The sequence below is a fragment of the Perca fluviatilis genome, chromosome 12 (genome assembly GCF_010015445.1).
Source record: "Perca fluviatilis chromosome 12, GENO_Pfluv_1.0, whole genome shotgun sequence".
Classification (NCBI taxonomy): domain Eukaryota; kingdom Metazoa; phylum Chordata; class Actinopteri; order Perciformes; family Percidae; genus Perca; species Perca fluviatilis.
The window spans coordinates 17,710,480-17,729,678 of record NC_053123.1 but is presented as its reverse complement, the minus strand read 5'-3'; the positions used below and the strand labels follow the sequence as shown (position 1 = coordinate 17,729,678).

General features: G+C 39.3%; 1 protein-coding gene across 3 annotated transcripts; it reads left to right on the top strand.

Annotated features, from left to right (window-relative positions):
* Positions 1 to 339: 339 nt before the first annotated feature.
* Positions 340 to 17,425, top strand: atf2 (activating transcription factor 2). 3 transcript variants are annotated; one of them, XM_039818525.1, is made up of 12 exons: positions 341 to 457; positions 1,113 to 1,185; positions 1,892 to 1,988; positions 2,076 to 2,194; positions 2,289 to 2,414; positions 2,847 to 3,025; positions 4,151 to 4,265; positions 5,757 to 5,849; positions 8,646 to 8,882; positions 9,747 to 9,953; positions 12,602 to 12,707; positions 15,527 to 17,425. In XM_039818525.1, exons 2-12 carry the CDS (start codon positions 1,138 to 1,140, stop codon positions 15,727 to 15,729), a joined length of 1,530 nt encoding a protein of 509 aa, XP_039674459.1. In that variant the 5' UTR covers positions 341 to 457; positions 1,113 to 1,137; the 3' UTR covers positions 15,730 to 17,425. The 3 variants fall into 3 exon arrangements, with proteins under 3 accessions (XP_039674461.1, XP_039674459.1, XP_039674460.1); XM_039818526.1 differs by lacking the exon at positions 341 to 457 and adding an exon at positions 474 to 552; XM_039818527.1 differs by lacking the exon at positions 5,757 to 5,849 and having other exon boundaries at positions 340 to 457.
* Positions 17,426 to 19,199: the final 1,774 nt, after the last annotated feature.

Genomic DNA, 19,199 nt, shown 5'->3' with positions numbered 1-19,199 from the left:
ATAACCCTGGACATTGGTATGCAAACATTAAAAGTGAACACAGGCTACCACAATGCAATTATTGTAAATTAAATCTCAATACGTATGTGGGCATTTAAAAAATTCAAGGTGCGCTGAAACCAAATTATCAAGGAGCAAATATAGGTGATGTGGCAACATAAAGCCTCCAAAACATGAAAGGAGAGTAATTTTTTTTTTGTTAGGTAGGAGACATTTTGTTCAGTAAATCATCTTTCAAAACGAAAATATTTTTCAAAGCAGAATATATGTTTTAAAACATGTCTGAAGAAGATATATAATTACATTTATGTATGTTAAAACGACTTGAGTATCAAAATCAAACAAGAAGAAGTGCCTGTATCTGTCCGTGTGTGACGTTCACGGAAGAGCTCAAGCTGCTCTCGCGAGACTTTAGTACAGCAGTGGGATTTTGGAAATTAAGGGTTGTGGCTGAGGGGTAAGTGAGCGTTATTATGGATCCAAGTGATAGGGAATGGGTAAAAAGCGGTTGTAATAGCATCATTTCTGGTACCGCGAGGGACTTGTGCTCCGGTACAATGAACGATCTCGAAATATACGTTGACATCTCTGTTTACAGTGATATTAAGGTCCAAATATGGCGACGGTTGCAGGGCTCGGGTTAACGTTATTTTGTGGAAGCGACGAGAGCAGATAATCGTACTCTGTAATAACGTTATCGTTTTGTGTTGCGTTGCGTCTTTTCATGATACTTTACAATATAGCGGTAAAAATGTCAGCGTAGGATAGCTCAGTATGTCCTTCTCAGCCGCGTATTTGGAGCAAAATAAACGGATGATGACACTGAGGTGTAAACAACCAAAGCAACCGCCCATCATCGATATGCTTTGTCCACATTTCTAGCTGTCCTCTCTCAGGACATTCACCTGTACAGTGCCACTCCAACCTAGTCACACATCCGATATCAGCTCTGTACATTTGCTGAAATAATGTTTTGCTATAGTTACAATGTTTATTCTAAAAAACTTGATGCACCCATAATCTTGTTTGTAAACAGTTCATTGTTATTTTCATGCACAGCTTTAGATCTGATATAACTCTAGGTTTTTTGTTTTTTTGCTGTTTTAATTTAGGGTGAAATAACAGGAATTCCTTAATATGAGTGATGATAAACCTTTCCAATGTACTGCTCCTGGGTGTGGACAGGTAAGTTATCTCTGTTATTTCAAATTTTACTTTGTGCCACTGTTTCAAATGACCCTGTGAGTAGACAGGCCTATGACTGGATCAATCTGTTTGGGAAAATGCATTATGTGAGCACAATATAAACTAAAAAATAATAAAGGTGTTCGAGCTAGATTTTAACACAGGGCCACTTCAGAAGAGAGGACTACAAGATTATGTAACAGTGCCAGACCCAGACAATTTTGTACTCTAGTGGTACAGATTACAGTAGTAAGTAATCAAATTACCAAAATGCAACTGACATACAGTGAACCTGGGGCTCCTGTGGGTGATATGGACCCCCAGGGAAGTTTCTGGCTCTGCTCGGTTGATCATCCAACATGCCCTTAGCCAGAATTTTCAGTATTCTAAAGTCATAAGTCCATCAGCCAATCCCACAACACTCCAAGATAATTTTGAAGACTGTTTAAAAAGGTGTTCCTGGCATTAAGTCTACCCTCATTAATATGTGAATGCGGACACAATATTGGAAATACCTGACACACATATATATTTAATCTAATGTTTTGTCTTAACCTGAGTAAAGACATTTAAAGTGCCCGCCTGCAACTTATTAAAGACATGTTTGTTGGATGCTGCACTTAAACTGTAAACGGGTGTTCCAGAACTTATCCATATAGATCCTGTGTGATTGTCCTTTCTGTTTTCTTTTTTGACCGTACCTTAGAGATTTACAAATGAGGATCACTTGGCTGTCCACAAACACAAACATGAGATGACACTGAAGTTTGGCCCAGCGAGGAATGACAGTGTCATCATTGCTGGTAAGTGCTCATGAAGTTGAGATATTTTGATGTAATTAATACTTGATACATTACAGCTTTTGTACTGAAGGTTTTGCTCCATTGCAGACCAAACACCTACACCTACCCGCTTTTTGAAGAACTGCGAGGAGGTTGGACTGTTCAATGAACTTGCAAGTCCATTCGACCATGACTTCAAAAAAGTGACAGAAGATGACATTAAAAAGGTTGTTCTTGTTGTCAAACTCCTTGTCAGCAGGTCATCTAACTATCATCTAAATATCACTGATCTGTTTTACTGAGATTCTTATTTTTCTGTAGTTACCGTTGGATTTGTCACCTCTGGCAACACCTATCATACGCAACAAAACTGAGGAACCCACAGCTATGGAGGCACATCGAAATAGCCCTCTGCCTCACCCTGAATCTACTACGAATGATGACAAGGTAAAGCCTTTGAATTAGCCGTTTTCTAGTATTTGTGCTAATCATGGAGAGTTTACAACGCTGTCATGAAGAGTGAATAACAGGTGTTCGCCTGCTGCTTCTGTGATTGGTATTTTAATCTAGAATTACAGATCCATTGGTATGAATATTAATTAAATAAGTGATCAGATAATTTTTTTTCAGTTTGACTTTTTCTCACCGTTCAAAGATACATGAAAAAATGCTAACAGTACTGCACAAAATTTTTACCTTGAGAAATTCATTGGAGATATTAGATCATTTTAATTACCTTTTTTTTTTATTCGTTTAGCTCTTTTATTCCTCATTTTTTGAAAATTACAGTGACATTTGGCCTTCCTTTTTATCATAAGAAGTAACATCTGGTGTTCATTAAACACTTCTTGAAGCTAAGGTCTTGTATGATGTTTTCAGGAATTATCTTTGCAGCCTGCCTCACTGCCAACATCCACTATAGTCCATCCTGCATCCCTCCAAGTTCCCAATGTACTTCTAGCAACCTCAGAGGCTAATATTGTAATACAGCAAGCTCTTCCATCACCAACATCTAGCTCTGTTATTACCCAAGTCCCATCCACTAATAGGCCTATAGTGTAAGTAACTCAAAACGTCAATTTTTTTTTAAAACCATAGTTTTATTAAGTCATCTTTTTTTATATTTGTGCAGTTTTGTCTTGGTGAGCTCATATTTCATGAGGCATGTGCTTGTTTAGTTTTTGATTTAATTGCACTCTACGGGAATTTTTCTTTTTGGCTGTAGACTGCTGTAGTCCCATCTTCAAGAACAACATCAGCATTGCTCAAATATGGACTCATAGCTCCAGTTCAATTACTGAGTGGTGGAAAAAAATAATAATGAAAGGGGTTTCCAAATAATAATCCTAGTCACTTTATTAGGGCCATATATATGATTGTTTAGTTTATTGAGCCTGTTTTTATTTGAACAAAGATACAATAAGATAAAATTATTGTTATAGAACACGGACAGTGTTCAGTAAAGCACAAGTTAGCCAGACCTAGCCAGCCAGATGAATGTGTACAGTATACATGTGAAATATTAATTATAATAATGATCAATAGCTTGTGAAACTGAGCCCCAGCTTCAGTAAGTTACACAGGTCAAAATTGCGATAAATTTTTCTTGTTAAAAATCTGTCCGAACAATTATGTTTGCAGTGACACATGGACAGGGATTTCATTCTAAATTGGTGTTAAGCGAAGTCTCCTTGGGCCCACACCTCACAAATGTAGCTGGTTTTGTTTTGTTTGTTATCTGATCCTTGTCTGACTTAGTTTGTAGAAAATGTGATTTTTTTCCTTTCTTTAAGCTTTTTGGTAGTAAAAATATGCTTCAAATTGAAATACATGGGTACAAATATCCTGTATTTAAATGAATATTTGAAAAGCCAGACACCAATGATTTGGTGGAAACACCAAACCAGAAGTCCATATCTGGGCAACACTGATGCCACTTATGGGGTCTAATGTGATGACAGAATATTTGTTCTAATAATATTGCCTGAACCAGATGTATTTCTTAAGTTGGATTTTGTTTTTGGTTCCACTTTATTTCCATAAGTTGTTGCCTGATTATGACATAATGTGTTTGCATTACTAGCCACCCTTGTTTTTCATTCGTGAAAGATTGTGTTTTATGTGTTAATCACAAAGTTGTTTGTTATTTTCCTCACTGGGATTTCTTTTCTCTCCCCCTTCAGCCCGGTATCTGGCACCTTCCCTGTGCTCTTACAGCTGCCTAACGGCCAGACCATGCCAGTTGCTATACCTGCGTCTATTACAAGCTCAAGTGTACATATTCCAACTGCAATCCCTGTGAGTGTGCTGCTGGTTATAGTATGTTAATGTTGTGTTTCCGTGTATTTTAGTTAAAGCAGAATTTTGAAATGAGACTTTTCTGATAATTTGGTAACTATTTGATTAAAACTATCAGAATTAAGAATGCATGCAATGACCTTTACTTACTGAACAAATAGCGATGTTACTAACACGTTTTTGCCGACAAAACAATCTCACCACAAGCTCCATTTAGTAGCTCTCTGGAACTTTCTCTCCTATCACAATGCTCCAGAACAACCACTAAATAAACCTTGTGGTTAGTGTGTTGTCGAATGCTGTTTCCTAACTAATTAAACCAAAGCATTTGTTTCTCAAGCAGGGTCATTTTAGATTACTATATTTTAGTCCAGTCAGTGTGTAGAATAACAGATTCACTTGACTGTGTTGAATTACTTGATGCTTTGCTGGTCAGGAGTTCACTGTTTGTTACTCACATTTTAAATTTGAAATGTTGTACGGACCATTGTTCACATCAGTGAAATGAAAGTCCTTCCAAAAGTGACATTCAGACTACACTATGCTGAAGCGATACATTAATACATATTTTCTTTGCTCTACTTGGAGAGAGGGACTATTTACAGCTTTGGCACCTCATATTTGGCAGTGAATTCAGAGCAGTAACGGTTGAGTGAAATAATGGACTTCAGAGTATAACTGTGTGTCACTGTGGCAAAGACACAGGGTTTGGCTGAGGCACAGCAGGCTCCAGTCCAGAATACTTCACTGCTATTTGTCCTTGTTCAATTAGAATCAACGCTCTTGATTTCTGGCAGAGCAGATAGATGATACTACTAATGTGTTTTGCAAACCAATTATAACTGTAACCCAACACAGTGTCTCATATAGAAAACATGTTGTAAATAGAGGTCTTGTTGGTATTTTTTTTTTTTTAACTCCCCCATGAAGCATGTCTTGTTGTTCACTGTAGACCTGATTGTCTGTGTGGAACACTGAGCAGCAGATGATTATCTCCTGATAGCAGCACAGCAGGAAAAAAACTCTACTTTCCCTGTCTTTGGGGAATGGGAAAGCCGTTGACAAGTAAAGGAGGGCAATAGTAGATGGAGAACATGAGCCACCAGTGGGCCTCCCTTTCACTCGATCATCTCTTCCCCCCCCCTTTACTTTCTCTCCCTCTCCAGCTCCCCCCACCTCCCTCTGTCTCATTGTCAGCGGCTGCAAGAGGAGGCCTGGCTCTGGCCTTCCGACTCGTGTCTCTCCATCCTCTCCTCAGCTTCCCTGCCCATATGCTCTCACGCAGGCAGGCAGAGGTTCATTAGCGTGCACACTGCATCTCCATGTGGCGCTGCCTCCACAAAATAACAGGCCATCCAACCTAATGAGGCTGAGATATGAGGAAACTCTCAGAGCCTGCCGTGGCTGTGTTGTGTGGGAGCGCCGCCTGCCTTTTTACTGCTGAAGACTAATTTTCTCTATGCTGATCTGTCTCTGTGTCTCTGCCGTCAGCTTGTCAGACCTGTCACCGTAGTGCCTAATGTCCCCGGGATCCCAGGACCTCCCTCTCCACAGCCACAGCCCGCCCAATCAGAAGCAACACTGGTATTAATTATATCTTCTTTTACATCAAATATTATTTCCATGTTGAGTCTGTTATTCCCATCTGAGAGACAATAACAACCAAAGTAACGAGGGAGCTTGGCGATAAGCGGCCTTTCTTTGACCAGATGAGGGCGCCAGTGGCAGGCTGGGCCCGAAATATTCCAAAAACTGTGTTGTTAGATTTGTATAGCTTGTATAACTGTATTTGTATAGCACCTTTCATGCAAAGATGCAGTCCATTACAAAAACAATGTTCCGCCGAAAACGAAAATGAACCATTACATTAAATAAAACAGTTGATAGAAATACCAATAAAAAGGAATGTAAGTGAGGTTTGCTGCTCTTTGTCATACATGATAGTAGACTGAATATCTGGGTTTTGGACTGTTGGTCGCTCTGGGAAATTATAATGGGCAGTTGTCACTATTTTCTATACAAATTGTATAGACAAAATTATGAATTATTATTTAAAAATAATAATAATAATAATTGACCGATTAATCAAAAAAAAGCTGAATATTTCTCTGTGTAGTGGAGATGGTCGTAGCAGTCTTGTAACCACGTCCTCCTGTATAAACAGTAGTAGATAGTTGAAGGGCAGGGATATGAAGTGTTGAGAGGGAGATCAGTGGCAATGTGATGAAGCACGGATCACAGAACATGTAAGTGTTCGCAGCGTGCTCCGCCTGTGGAAATTAACAGATAAACTGCGGAGAGGAGGTGTGTGTGTGTTGGGTGGGAAGGATTGATCCTGAATGGTCAGGAAGGAGTGAATGGAGGGGGAGGGGAGGGAGGTTGTCAGGGATCATGGGGTACGGAGATGACAAACGCGGAGACAGCGTTGTGCTCAGCACGCCGTCACCGGGGCCAACCGGAGGGGGCTACCAGCGAAAGCCAGCTGGGGGCATCCTGGCACACGCTCAGCGAGGCACATTAAGTCGGCCTCACCCTGCATGAAACCTTTTGTTCAGCAGAATCCTGCCTGACCTGCACCCCCCCCTTTCACTCCTGACGCCTCCCACCGCACTCAGCTCATCAGCAAACACCTAATGAGCCTGCGTCAAGAAAACAGACCCCCTCTCAACCTGCCTGCTCCCCGCCCCCACCCGGCTCTCAGGGGGCGCAGAGACGGCACTTTACAAGGACTGATGATGCTGCAAAGACCACAATAATGATAATTAACTTGCTGAATTTAGAAGATTATGCTGTTAATTAGTTGCAAAATAAAGATAAGTAATATAGTAGCAGATGGTTGAATAACACCCATGAGATGGAGGGTTATTACACTGATGAGGTTTCCATGGCAGAGATGAAATATGAATCTGACTGGCTTTTCCCTCTTTCTATGGGCCATTCCAAGAGAATAATATCTTGTTTCTGCCAGAAGAGCTTCTGGAAGGGTATTACACGATAAACTAATTTGGTAGATAGATTGGCCTGGCAGAGGTAGTTGTTAGAATAATGTGGTCCTCTGTTTTCTCATGTAAATGTATTCCCTCTCACTTTGTTATTGCTTCGAAAGGCTCATTCACTTTCACCTTGTTTGCTCAGTGTTTGATACTAGGGGAATTGGCCTGTGAATCATGGACACCAATCTGTAGAGAAATAGTTTCTGTGAATGGGCCGTGTTTGAGTGTGGCATATGCAGTCCTAGTCAATATTCGAAAAAGTAATTTTTTGGATAGTTTGGGTCATATTATGTAGCGTGGAAGTCCATCACCTTTGGTGTCATGATAACATTAAAACCTAAACATATACAAAATACATGTGAGGAGTGTGTTATGAGCTTCACCAGACAGTTCAGTCTTCAGTGTCTTTGCAAGGTTTCTTAAATTCTACTTTTAAAAAATTGTTTAAGTAGCTTTACTATTTGCAGGATTTTTTCATAGTTTCAGTTTTTCTGGATTTATTAGATTTTTATTTTAGAATCCTTTTTATAACCTTCATTTTGGGGGAACATGGAATACGACAGTACTTCTATCTAGTATCTAGTAATCTAGTAACCATCCCTAATAATAATGTCAGCAGTGATACCTCCCTTCTTTGAGGCTGCTGTAAAGTCAGTAGCTTTATTGAAGCAAGATGTTACGGTCTGTTCACTAACTGCTAAATAGGTCTGGCGTTTTTAGTCACCTTTAGGTACCACAACTCTCAACTTCACACATTTTCTTAAGTTGTTGAGGTATTTTTTTAAATTTCTTGGGCTTGCCATTTCATTTCAACTTCCCAAACATAATTGTCAACTGTTAGTTTAGGATTTGTGTTCAAAATGATCCCACACACACGGCTAGCTGCATTTGCAACTTGTAATTCAGTTAGTTTGTTCTAGTCTAATTAAAGTGTATTTCAGTTCATTTGAATTTCAAATTAGTTTTAGTTTTAAATAAAGGGTATTTGTTACTAGCATTTGATTTGAATTAAGTTTTTTATTTTTTTTATTTTAGATAAGTCTTCATTTATTATAATAAGCTTGTTTGTTTTTCACAACCAGCCTAATTGCTAAACCTTCGCTCAAAAGAAGGTATTACAGGTGGAAATCATAATCCTATAGTGTTAAACACAACAGCCATTAAAAAGGAAACGTTGGTACTTTACTTTGAAAGTGTTACCTTAATAGTCTTATTCTTTTAAATGTATTGAGTGATAAATGATACAGTAGCAAAAAATGGTCTACTGTCAGCATGACCTCCTTTTTACCGTGTTTATATAACTGGATGTAGTTTTCCTCTTGTATCAACCATTTCTTTGCATGAAAATTTCATGACTGTTTTCCCCCGTGCTGAATTCTTTTCCCAGAATCTGAAAGCCACATTAAGTCAGCAGCTTCCTCAGGTAACCAATGGAAATGGTGGTGAAGTGCAGAGCAGCGCCGTAACCCACACTACTGCTCCCACTTCTCCTGCTCCGACCCCAACACCAACTCCAGCCCCGATCGCAGCCCTAACTCCTGCTCCGGCTCCTCACCTGCCCACAACTGAGGAACCTTCTCCCCATTCCCTTCAGCAGCCAGCCACCTCCACCACAGAGACACCTGTACGTATTCACAACTGTAGTACAGGGACAAACTTCTGTATGAGTGTTTCATATAAAAGAGACTTCTTTTTTTGTGTCTTTAATCTGTGGGTATACGTATCTGCAGAATAATGATCTTTATAATTTGAACTTCATTAAGGCCGAAATGTAGCTGTAATATCAAAAACTATCAAGAAAGATGCCATCAAGTCTCTGGTCAGATTTGTAATTTGTAATTATTTTGATTAGATAGTTTCTGATTTACATCAAACTTTCCCCAGTTTCAGCCTATTTATTTAGTCAAAGTTCTTGTACAGCAGTTTGTTTTTGTTTAATGAAAAAGGTGTCCCGTAGAAATCACGTTTATATTTCTCAAAGTATGGTATCAGAAGAAAGTGTGTTTTTGGCTGATGGTACCAAAACAGTATTGTATCAAAAGTAGTATGACATTTTTTTTAAACACTACCCAGCCTGGATGTACAATAGATACATCAATGTGTGAAATTAGTTTGCTTTCTCACTGTTAGCTTTCAGCTAACGCAGAGAATTATTCCTGCCTGCATTATTATGAATCCCACTGTTTTCCTTGGTAAGACATGCCCTGCATAGCATTCAAGAAACTAGATTTGTTACATTTTTCTGTGTGTAAACTGACATGTCAAATGTATTTCTCTGTGAAATTACTGTCCCGATCATCGTGTAAAGGCAACTAAACAGAGTACATAATATGATTAACCACATTAAGTGTAACCACACCAGTTCAGTTACTCAGTATGCAATATTCAGTGCTGCACCACAATGTCACATTACAGATGTGGTGGTGGTTTTGTTCTGCCAGTTATTATTATTATTATTATTATTACTATTATTATTATTATTGTTCAGGCTTCCCCGGCACCTCCTGCGCAAAACCCCCCAAGCACAGGGGGTCGACGGCGCAGAACCACAAGTGAAAACCCCGATGAGAAGCGGCGCAAGTTCCTGGAGCGTAACAGGGCTGCAGCCTCTCGCTGTAGGCAGAAGAGGAAAGTTTGGGTCCAGTCTCTGGAGAAGAAGGCTGAGGACCTCAACTCCATGAACGGACAACTACAGGTGCTCTTTACCTTTCCCCTCAGCTACTGCATGCAACAACTACTTCATCTGTCTTTGTTTATGCATCAGTGTGTCAGTTTGTGTATGTTTGTATGCGTGCGTATGTCTATTTATCACCATGTGCTGTTGGTGTAAGCGTGTGTACACAGACTTTTCCCTTCTGTGGTGATGAAGTCATTAAAGCCGATTAAGAAGAGCTGTTGTGTGACAGCAGCGGTGTGTGAGCCCTTTACATCGATATGTCCCTGTCAATAAAGATGTATCCTCCAGATGTCAGCCGCGCACAAGCGTGTCTTCGCTTCTGTCTCAGCAGTTTACGGAATGGCCTCAAAAATCTCCTAGGGAAAGGTGTCTTTTTGAACCTTCATTTTGCTGGAAGCAATTAGGATCTGATGCTGACAAGTTCGAAACAGTTCATGTATCTGCTGTCTCTGTTGATAAGTGTGAGCCGGGGGTGCGGCACATCGGTGTTCCAGACAATTAAATGAGATGTGGTGTTTATTTGCTTACTGTCTTATTTATCTATGAAGATGCAGATTAAGATGTTGAAGGTGGAGGAGGGGATAGACTACAATATAAAGAAATAGGTTCATGTTGTTAATCTCTGGTTGAAAAACAAGTTATCACCACTTGTCATGAGTGTGCTTTTTGAGATTGTATTTGAATATAGGTAGATGAAAAGGGAAGGACAGGTGAGTGGATGGGGTTATACACAGAGCATCGCTGTTAACTACGAAGAAGGGAACAACATGTGGCCAAGAATAAAAGGGCGCTTTATATGAAGGCATTAATCAGCAGTGCAGTTTTTGTAAAAACCCCCATGCTGACATGGCCCAGCTGATCAGTGAAACTACCTCTAATGATGCACAATTATTTAAACATCATCCTTAACTGGCTTTTTAATGAGGTGTCAGACCAGGCAGCTCACAGGGCTTCCAGCATCGCCCAAGGCCCATTTGCTCAATTTTGATTAATTCTTAAAGTTAGAAACAAGTTTAACTCTCAAAAGTCCAGTTTACTTGCAGGTTAAAATTCCAGGTATGATGCAGTTTGACATTTCTGTAGGCAGAGCGTCAATGGCAGTATTGCTGTTATGGTTTTTAATTCATCTTCTTGCTAAATGTTTTTGTAAACGCATTTTGAAACACTTTGTATTTTCACTGCTGTAGAAGTTTAGTTTATTTTTTACATTCAACTAATGAAACAGGATTTGGGATGTTAACATTGTTGACTTTTGTCTACAAGTCTGCCTTGTATCCTTCCCCATGGCGGAATGTTTGTGTTTATATTGGCGGTAAATGGCAGCAGTCATGGTGGAAGTGAAGTGAATATGGCTTTGGCAACATGTGATACATACGCTCGTCCAGCTGTGTTTAAATCTGTCTAACAATAGCTCAGCCCTGCCAACACCAGCAAGACTAAACAGATGGAATCAAATAAATTGGCTGCTTTTAGACTAATAGATTAAGCCGCCCGTAGTCCTTTAAAGGAGAAGAGAAGGAGCTTAAATCTGCCATTGGGTGTTCTGCGGGGCCCTGGCCGCTCTAAATCCAGTTAAAGTCACCTTCAGCGTAATGTGGCCGTCTTTACGACATGCAGAAATCCTCAGCTCCCGTGGGAGCTGTAAGGACATGGGAGTGTAAATCTCAGCAGCATCTACAAAGTTGCACTGACAATCCGAACAGCTCACCTCTGACAAATGTGCTGGTTCGGTAGCCAGTGAAGGGCCATAATTATTGTGCTGGAAAAAACATAAATGAAGAAGTGCATCATACTTTATCCTGAATTTATTCATTACGCTGCTACCTTTCCCTGTGTTTTCTGTTTCTTTTGGAGTTTATCTGCAGTGATGAAGTAGTCATGTAGCCTTACTGTACAAAGGAGGTCTTGAGAATTTAACCCAGTGATCCCATAAATAAATAAATCAGCCATGGTAGATAAGAGGCATGGCTATTCATTTAGAGCAGGCACAAAGCCACATTTAAGCTACAGATGGTGTATATACCGTATAGAGCATTTACTGTATATATGCACGTTTTTGGGTTCAGACTAGAGCTACACCGATAAGTCAGGTAGGGCTGACACATTTGCAGATATTTTCTTTTTGGCAGATACTTAAATGTGGGCCAAAAAGTAAGAAGAACAGTACTGGAATGCTAAAGATATGTTTGAGTTGTTAAAACAGTGTCATCATTACATAGTTTGTCCACCAGAGAGCACCAACATGTTTTATTTTTTAACTGTAAAATGCACCGCTTAGTACATATCCTGGTCACAAATCTTAAAAAAAAAAAAACATAAGTGATCCTTATTAAAAATGTTTGTGTTACATTTGTTGTGTGTTTATGTAAAAAAACTTAGTAGTGGTCAATACATTGTTATCGGGCTATCCGTATCAGTATCGGCCTCAAAAATCAAGTATGGGTCTGGCTCTAGTAGTTCAAACATAAGGTTAAAACTTCATAACTGAATGAAGAAAGACTTTTCAGTCGTTTTTTAAATTAACTGAAATCTGACCTTTATCTGGTATTTTTCCAGATCTGAACTATGTGCACGTCGTCTGTTTGAATACATGTTGTAATCTGATATACTGGATGCTCCAAAGTGACCATTTTATTGAGTGCTGTTGTGTGTCTCCTCTCTTAAAGAATGAAGTCACCCTGCTGAGAAACGAAGTGGCTCAGCTGAAGCAGCTTCTTCTGGCTCATAAAGATTGCCCTGTAACCGCCATGCAGAAGAAATCTGGCTATCACAGTGAGTAATGCTCCATTATTTTCAGCCCGAGGCTTCCAGTGAAACACTTCTAAAATGAGCTCCAGCTAACCACTAGAAGGACATGTCTTACTTATGGCCAAACAGAAAGAGCTATTGATATATTAGATCCCCCTTTTTTCAACTTTGCAAAAGTTAAGATATTTATGGGCAGTGCAGTTTCAGACAAATTCTCGCTGGTGGCATTGTCTGAGTCTTTTCAAGAGGCCACAGGTGGTAACCACAAGAAACCAATTGTTTCCTCCTCATTTGACACCTAAATAAACATTTGTCAGATGAAGCTAACTGTCTTGGATGTTCAGAAACCAAATGCTTGGGTTGCCTAGAAATGGATAAGTTAGCATGATCTCTGATTTTGTAACACTTACACCATACAATGATCATGAATATTTGAATATATAAGAAGATTCTGCCTGTTTGCAGCCTGTCCTGTTGTTAGCCTGGACAGTGTCCTCTCCATGCCAGTGCTCATAACATGGTCTCATTTAAAATTATATCACCAATATTTCTTTGTTTCCCCGAGACCGTGGCTCTGTCATTCAGATTCTTCCAGTCCTAACTCACCTTCCCTCACAGATGAGCCAGTATGCAACGAGAACAAGTGGTGATCCAAGCCACTTGTGTACTGTTCTCTAAACGCCTCCGCTGACTTGTATTGACAATGATTGCCTCTGAAATGAGTCCATTAAAGCAGCAAGCTTGACAAGACTGCAGAGAATTCTCATTGCGGGGTGTCCACCAAGCTAGGCTGTTCATTATGCATCCCTTATTGCTAACCATCCCACTGACACACGTCATGGGCATTATGGGACTGATGGTTTCCAGGCTAGAGTGGGCTGTCAGAGCCAGGTCTCATTTGGTATCGTCTGGATTGTTTTTTTAGAAAAGATCCGCAGATGAATTGGGTCATCTTTCTCATGCGTTTGCTGAGGACGTCTGTCCCGTGTTTCGAGACCTTTGTGAAGGATGACACTTGGAGCACTTTTTACCCTGTTTGGGAAAATATAACCTCATCCAAATACCCAAGTTCATCAGTTTGGCTCATGACAGGTGGGGTAGATTTTAGACAAGCCAAGAAGGAAAGCCAACTAATGAGAATGAAAATAAATGTCTGGTAGAATGGCAGAATGAAATAATCCTGTGGTTTCCAACCTTCTTTCTTTGTCTGATGTACACTACCTCCACAGACCTATTTATCTATAAGTTTTATCTAACAATTTCAAGTTTTTATTCTAGCTATATATATTTAAGTTGTCTCCACTACTGCTACTTCAAGTAGTGAAATGGTTCGCTAAAACTATCCAAAGGTTTTTGCTATTTCACCCATTTATCCATTATATTATTGAACTGTTAGTTCATTACTTTTTCTGTAGCTATCTACTTCAGCCATTTATCCATTACTTTTCATGTGTGTTTAGATGTCTCTGCTTGCTTGCTGACTAGTTTTCATGCACTCACAACATGTAGTTGACAGGTTTTACGGCTGATTAAATATTTTAAATGAAATCGTAATTTCAGTTTTTTTCAGATTAGTTGAGCTACCCCCTGGCAGTTGCATAAGTACACCCTGAGGCACGAGTACCCCTGTTTGGAAATCACTAAAATAATAGATCTTGCTAATTAGTGAAGCACATTATTTGATTCTAACCGATCCGTAACCCTCGTTCATGTAAAGGCCTCATCAAGCCCCCCTTTTACCCAGTGTTACATATCCCATAAGGCTACACTGCAACCCCAGACCTGGTAATACCCTTCATCGTCCTGCCCAGGCGTAACCATGGCAGGTGGGAGGAAATTACCCAGACTGCCCCACAAACAAGCCAGGACATGCTTTCACTTGGCACACAAAACTGTCCATCTGCTTACAGCGAACCCCACTTCAGAAACCAAGAGAGCAGAAAAAAGCTCTGGCTGCCCAGGCAACCAGAATTTCTTAGTATTATGATATAGACAACCACCTCTTAATGTCGTTAGGAGTAATAATGCTCACTTGAACATGGAACAAAATCACCAAGCTGATTTATCCTGAGGTTGACCTTCTGTATAGTAAAACAGCAAGGGAGTTTATAGCGCGTTGACATTCACTTGCACTAAATCACACGGTCAAAGTCCAGTCAAGAAGGCAGATGAAGCCTCCAAAGTGAAGGCATTTGTGTTGCACTTTAATTGCTTCTTCTTGCTATGGAATCTGTATTTTATGTTCTCAAATACGAAACCCAGTCATTAATTACAAAGTGCCATAACAAGTGACTTCATATCATTAACAATATTAATTATCACTGTGCTCCTTATTCCTTTACGAAACAGAGCATGAGAGTGGAGTTTTTTTTTCCATCAGGATCCAATTAATTCAATGCAACTACATAACAGCTGGTGGCATTTCGACTCCAAGTCTTCCCTACTCTCCAGTGTGAGCATCATTAAAATCAGGTGCTGTAATCATCTGTCGCTGCAGTAGTTGGCAAGGTAACAAAAAACAAATGAGAATGCAGTTAGGGATGGGAAAAACTGCCACATGCCCCAGAATGTAATGTACCCTTATGATGTGGGTTTAAATTGACATTGGAGCTTTAATTAAAGGAAAGGGTGCAGAAGTAGCATTATGGGGATTAATGAAACAGTTTGCATACACCACATGCAAATAGCTGTTTTACATCTGATTAGGCCTACATGACAAGGCTTTCCCGAGCCTTTCTGGATTATATCAGTTAAAGGCTGCAGGTAAACTGCAATGTGAGGAAATCCAAACATTATAATGCTATGAGCTATTTCATCGGTTATTTTCTCATCTTCTCTAACAGTCTCTGACAAAGACGAGAGCTGCGAGGAGATGTCCGTCCCCGGCAGCCCCCAAAACGAGGCCATCCAGCACAGCTCAGTGAGCACCTCCAACGGGGTCAGCTCCTCGTCCACGGCCCCGGCTGCCTCGGCCCCGTCCAGCGCCTCCACCACCTCATCAAACCAGAGCACAGACGAGACCCAGTCTCAGCCTTCAGGGAGTTGATCGTCCCAAACTGTGCCCAGGCGTCTACACTGGAGCGCCGTTGCCTCTTCAATCTCTACAAACGGAGGAAAGCGATTTTCTCCAGGCTTCAGTTTTGTTTTTAATTTATTATTTTATGTTTGATCAATTTTGTCCTCCGTTGGCAATGCTTTTTAAAAATGCAAATGTTTTCTCTGGAATTGATGAAGACAAAAGAACAGGCACTTTAGGTGAAAGATGTAAAACATGTGGTTCTAAAAGGTTTTTGTGTTAATTATTTATTACTTTTTTTTTAAGCGATCAGCTGGAAGGTTTGATCAGTGAATTGTTGACCTTACTAAAGTGTGATGCGGTTCATTTGTAGTTTGCTTGATTGTTTTCATGACTTATATAAGCACTATCTTTATGATAGAGTGACATAAAGAGCAGTCACTTTTTTCATAATTTGCTTTTTTCCATTTTGCACATTTTGAGAAATGACAGGTTTACCTTTTTAGAGTTTTGACAGTCCAAATGTTAAGTACTGGCAGCTTTTTAGAAGTAGATTTGAATACTGTCACATTACACAAATGTTAAATGGCTGAATCAGATTTTAAATTTGACAACTTTTCTGTGAGAGAAATCAACTGTAGTCGCATTGTTCAGTTTGAATGTTTGAGCTCTACCTTGGCTTGTACAAATAGTCTTAAAGAGGTGAGCTGGTTAGAAATGTGTGTTATTTCATTAACATTCCACCTGTAGTCTGATTGTTCCTGAAGCAGTGATTGTAGGATTGCAGTACCTTTTCCATTACTCAATCTGGTGACTTCATTCAGTGCCATTAATGTTTTTGTATGAATTACTTCTGTACATTTTTAATGCAGATTAGCTTTAGTTGATAGCTGTTCTCTCAGAATAAGGGTCTCATGAACATTGTTTCTCAGTAAGGAAATATCTTGCTTTGTATACTGTCTTTGCTTTACAAGTGACTGTTTCTGGCTTTAATGCAGAACACTTAAGGGCAATGTTGTTTTAATGATTTTTAGAAAACATTGTAAATAACAACAATGATACATTATATGTGATCTTTCTAGGTGTTCTGTACTTTGTTTTTTATAGAATAGTCTGGTTTCAGTAGCTGAACTCTATTGATCACATAAACTCTGTTAGCAGTTAAACTTAACAATGTTTCAATCATTAGTATAGGCCTCTTCCTGACTCCATTCATTTTCATGTAAGATTAAAGCATTCAGATGTGAACTGGAATCACGTCATGTATATTAGAGTAACACTACTACCGCCTGTAAGAATTGTAAGCATTTCATCATTGAATAATAGGAAGCAAATCACACCATGAAGTCAATTTGCCTTTTCTCTTAGTCTGTACTAGCTTACTACTGTGTAGTTTTACGAGAACCTAACACATTGATTTCTTAAAGTATGATTTATTTATTTATTTTACTGTTATGTGCTGTCTGCATGAGGTAATAATTCTCTGCGAGAATTTAACTGTTTATTCTATAATGTCTCGGTCAGATAAATATCATTAAACAAGTTGGTTCAACTTGAGTTGAGGCTCTAAGCTTATGAAAGCTTTGGTTATTTGTTGTACCTTGGCTTAACTGCTAAAAAAGGAGTGTGATACTGTGTTGAAAGTGTACTTGTAACTTGTGAAAGTTCTGTATAAAAATTTAAATTGATAAGTTGTTGTAATAAACCTTTTAATATGTCTTTAAAATCCAGATTTGCTCACATTTCATTATCCAGATGGAAAGAAACTGAATATGTTAAGTTTCTACCAATAAGATGATAATGTCAATAGTAGACAAGCCCGGTCCTCTAATGCAAAACAGGACAGTGTATCATTGTAGCTTACACACAAAAACACTTTATATTGATTTGAACTGAAGTGCTGAAGTCATGTGAAGCTGTTGCTGGTGCACAAAAACATGTTGCGGTGTATTCTGCCACCTTGTGGAAGATATAGATTTGAACATATCCCATAAGGCAAGTGGTGGTACTGACTGTGTATTTCATAATTATTATCCAACAGAAATACTTACAAATATTATTCCACAACCACGTTGAACTTTAATCAAGGAGTTTGCTTAGGGATGTTAGTTTTGGCTGTGGGAGAAGAAGTACTCAGATCTTTTACTTAAGTAAAACAACCACAATGTAAAAATACACCTATTACACTCTATAGGGACAGAAATGGAGAATACCTTACAGTTTTAGTCTTGTTTAACTTTAAATCCATTTTTTCTGTCCAAATACATTATGTTTCAATTATCCTTCCAACAAACTTTTACTGTCCCCTGTGTTAATGAAGGACATTCTAGGAGAAAATGGGGGTTTTCACACCTCATTTTAACACAAGCAGACAGATTGCATGTAAATGTACTCAGAGTCTGTGAATTAATTTGTTAAATTGTAAATTGTTGCTCAATGTTTCAGGTAGTTGAGATAAGTGCATTTATTTTTGAATCATCTCATCTGTTATTTTTTATTTTATTTTTGGTTTTTATTCCCTAGGTTGTAAATATTTTGTTTTAAAAAAAAAAAAAAAGAGGGGGAGAGTTGAGGATTTGTAGAAGTTTCTGTGCTGGCCACACAGAATACTACACAGATCTTCTTCTCAGGGTATTAAAGACCTTTTGTGGCACAAAAGAATGACACGTGACTTGCTCAAAAAATAGCAATTTGCAAAATGTTTAAAGTAATAGTAAAAGATCCATCACGCAGCCCATTCCCCCATTGAGAAAGAAAATTGTGGAGTTTTTATTTTTTGTTTTTGTTTTTTGTGTTTTTGTAATTGATGATCTATATGTATGTTTACAATGGACTCATGACTTTTTGGGATAATTTATTGTGTTATGGACTAAAGCTTTTTGCCCATTGTCTTAAGGACTGTGGACAACACAGATGACAAAGGAAACATTTCTCCTCCATGAGAAATTAATGGACAAATCAAGGACAAACTATATAATTTTTTCTTCTTCCTTGTTTTCACACCTGACATTGCCCAACAATGAAAACAATAATATGACTTTTCGCAAGGCAGTGTGTTGGCTTGTCACAGCCATTTTATTCACAGGTGAAAGCAGCCCAGACTCTGATGGAGATTGTCGTCCAGCCTGATGACTACATCTGATCAAAGAGATCAAGGAATCCAGGACAGATTCATACAAGGTGCTGCTGGACACCAACACTGCAGTGGAGCGGGAAAGACACATCACAAAGATCCATGTTCACATTCCAACAACAGCCCAGCAGAATGCCTACAGGAACCCAGTTCGTCTGACCAGACGCTGACGGAGAGCATGGAGCATCACTGCTGCTGAATTCCTGCGGTGTTTTCTGACAGAGCAAGGAGACTGGAGTCCCTGCTGACGCAACAAAAAAAGCTAAGGATGGCTTTTTCCTACAGGTGCTGGAGCGAGCAGCACACCCAGCCGGTCCATCTTGATGTTTCAGAAACAGGAGGGATAAGGAGGGAGAGACCAGTGATG

Bases quoted from the DNA above. Each gene is read 5' to 3' on its own strand.
- atf2 (XM_039818525.1), top strand. From the start codon at position 1,138: ATGAGTGATGATAAACCTTTCCAATGTACTGCTCCTGGGTGTGGACAG. The intron at 2,195-2,288 runs GTTGTTCTTGTT...ATTTTTCTGTAG, and splicing joins CAGAAGATGACATTAAAAAG to TTACCGTTGGATTTGTCACC. The intron at 2,415-2,846 runs GTAAAGCCTTTG...TGATGTTTTCAG, and splicing joins CTACTACGAATGATGACAAG to GAATTATCTTTGCAGCCTGC.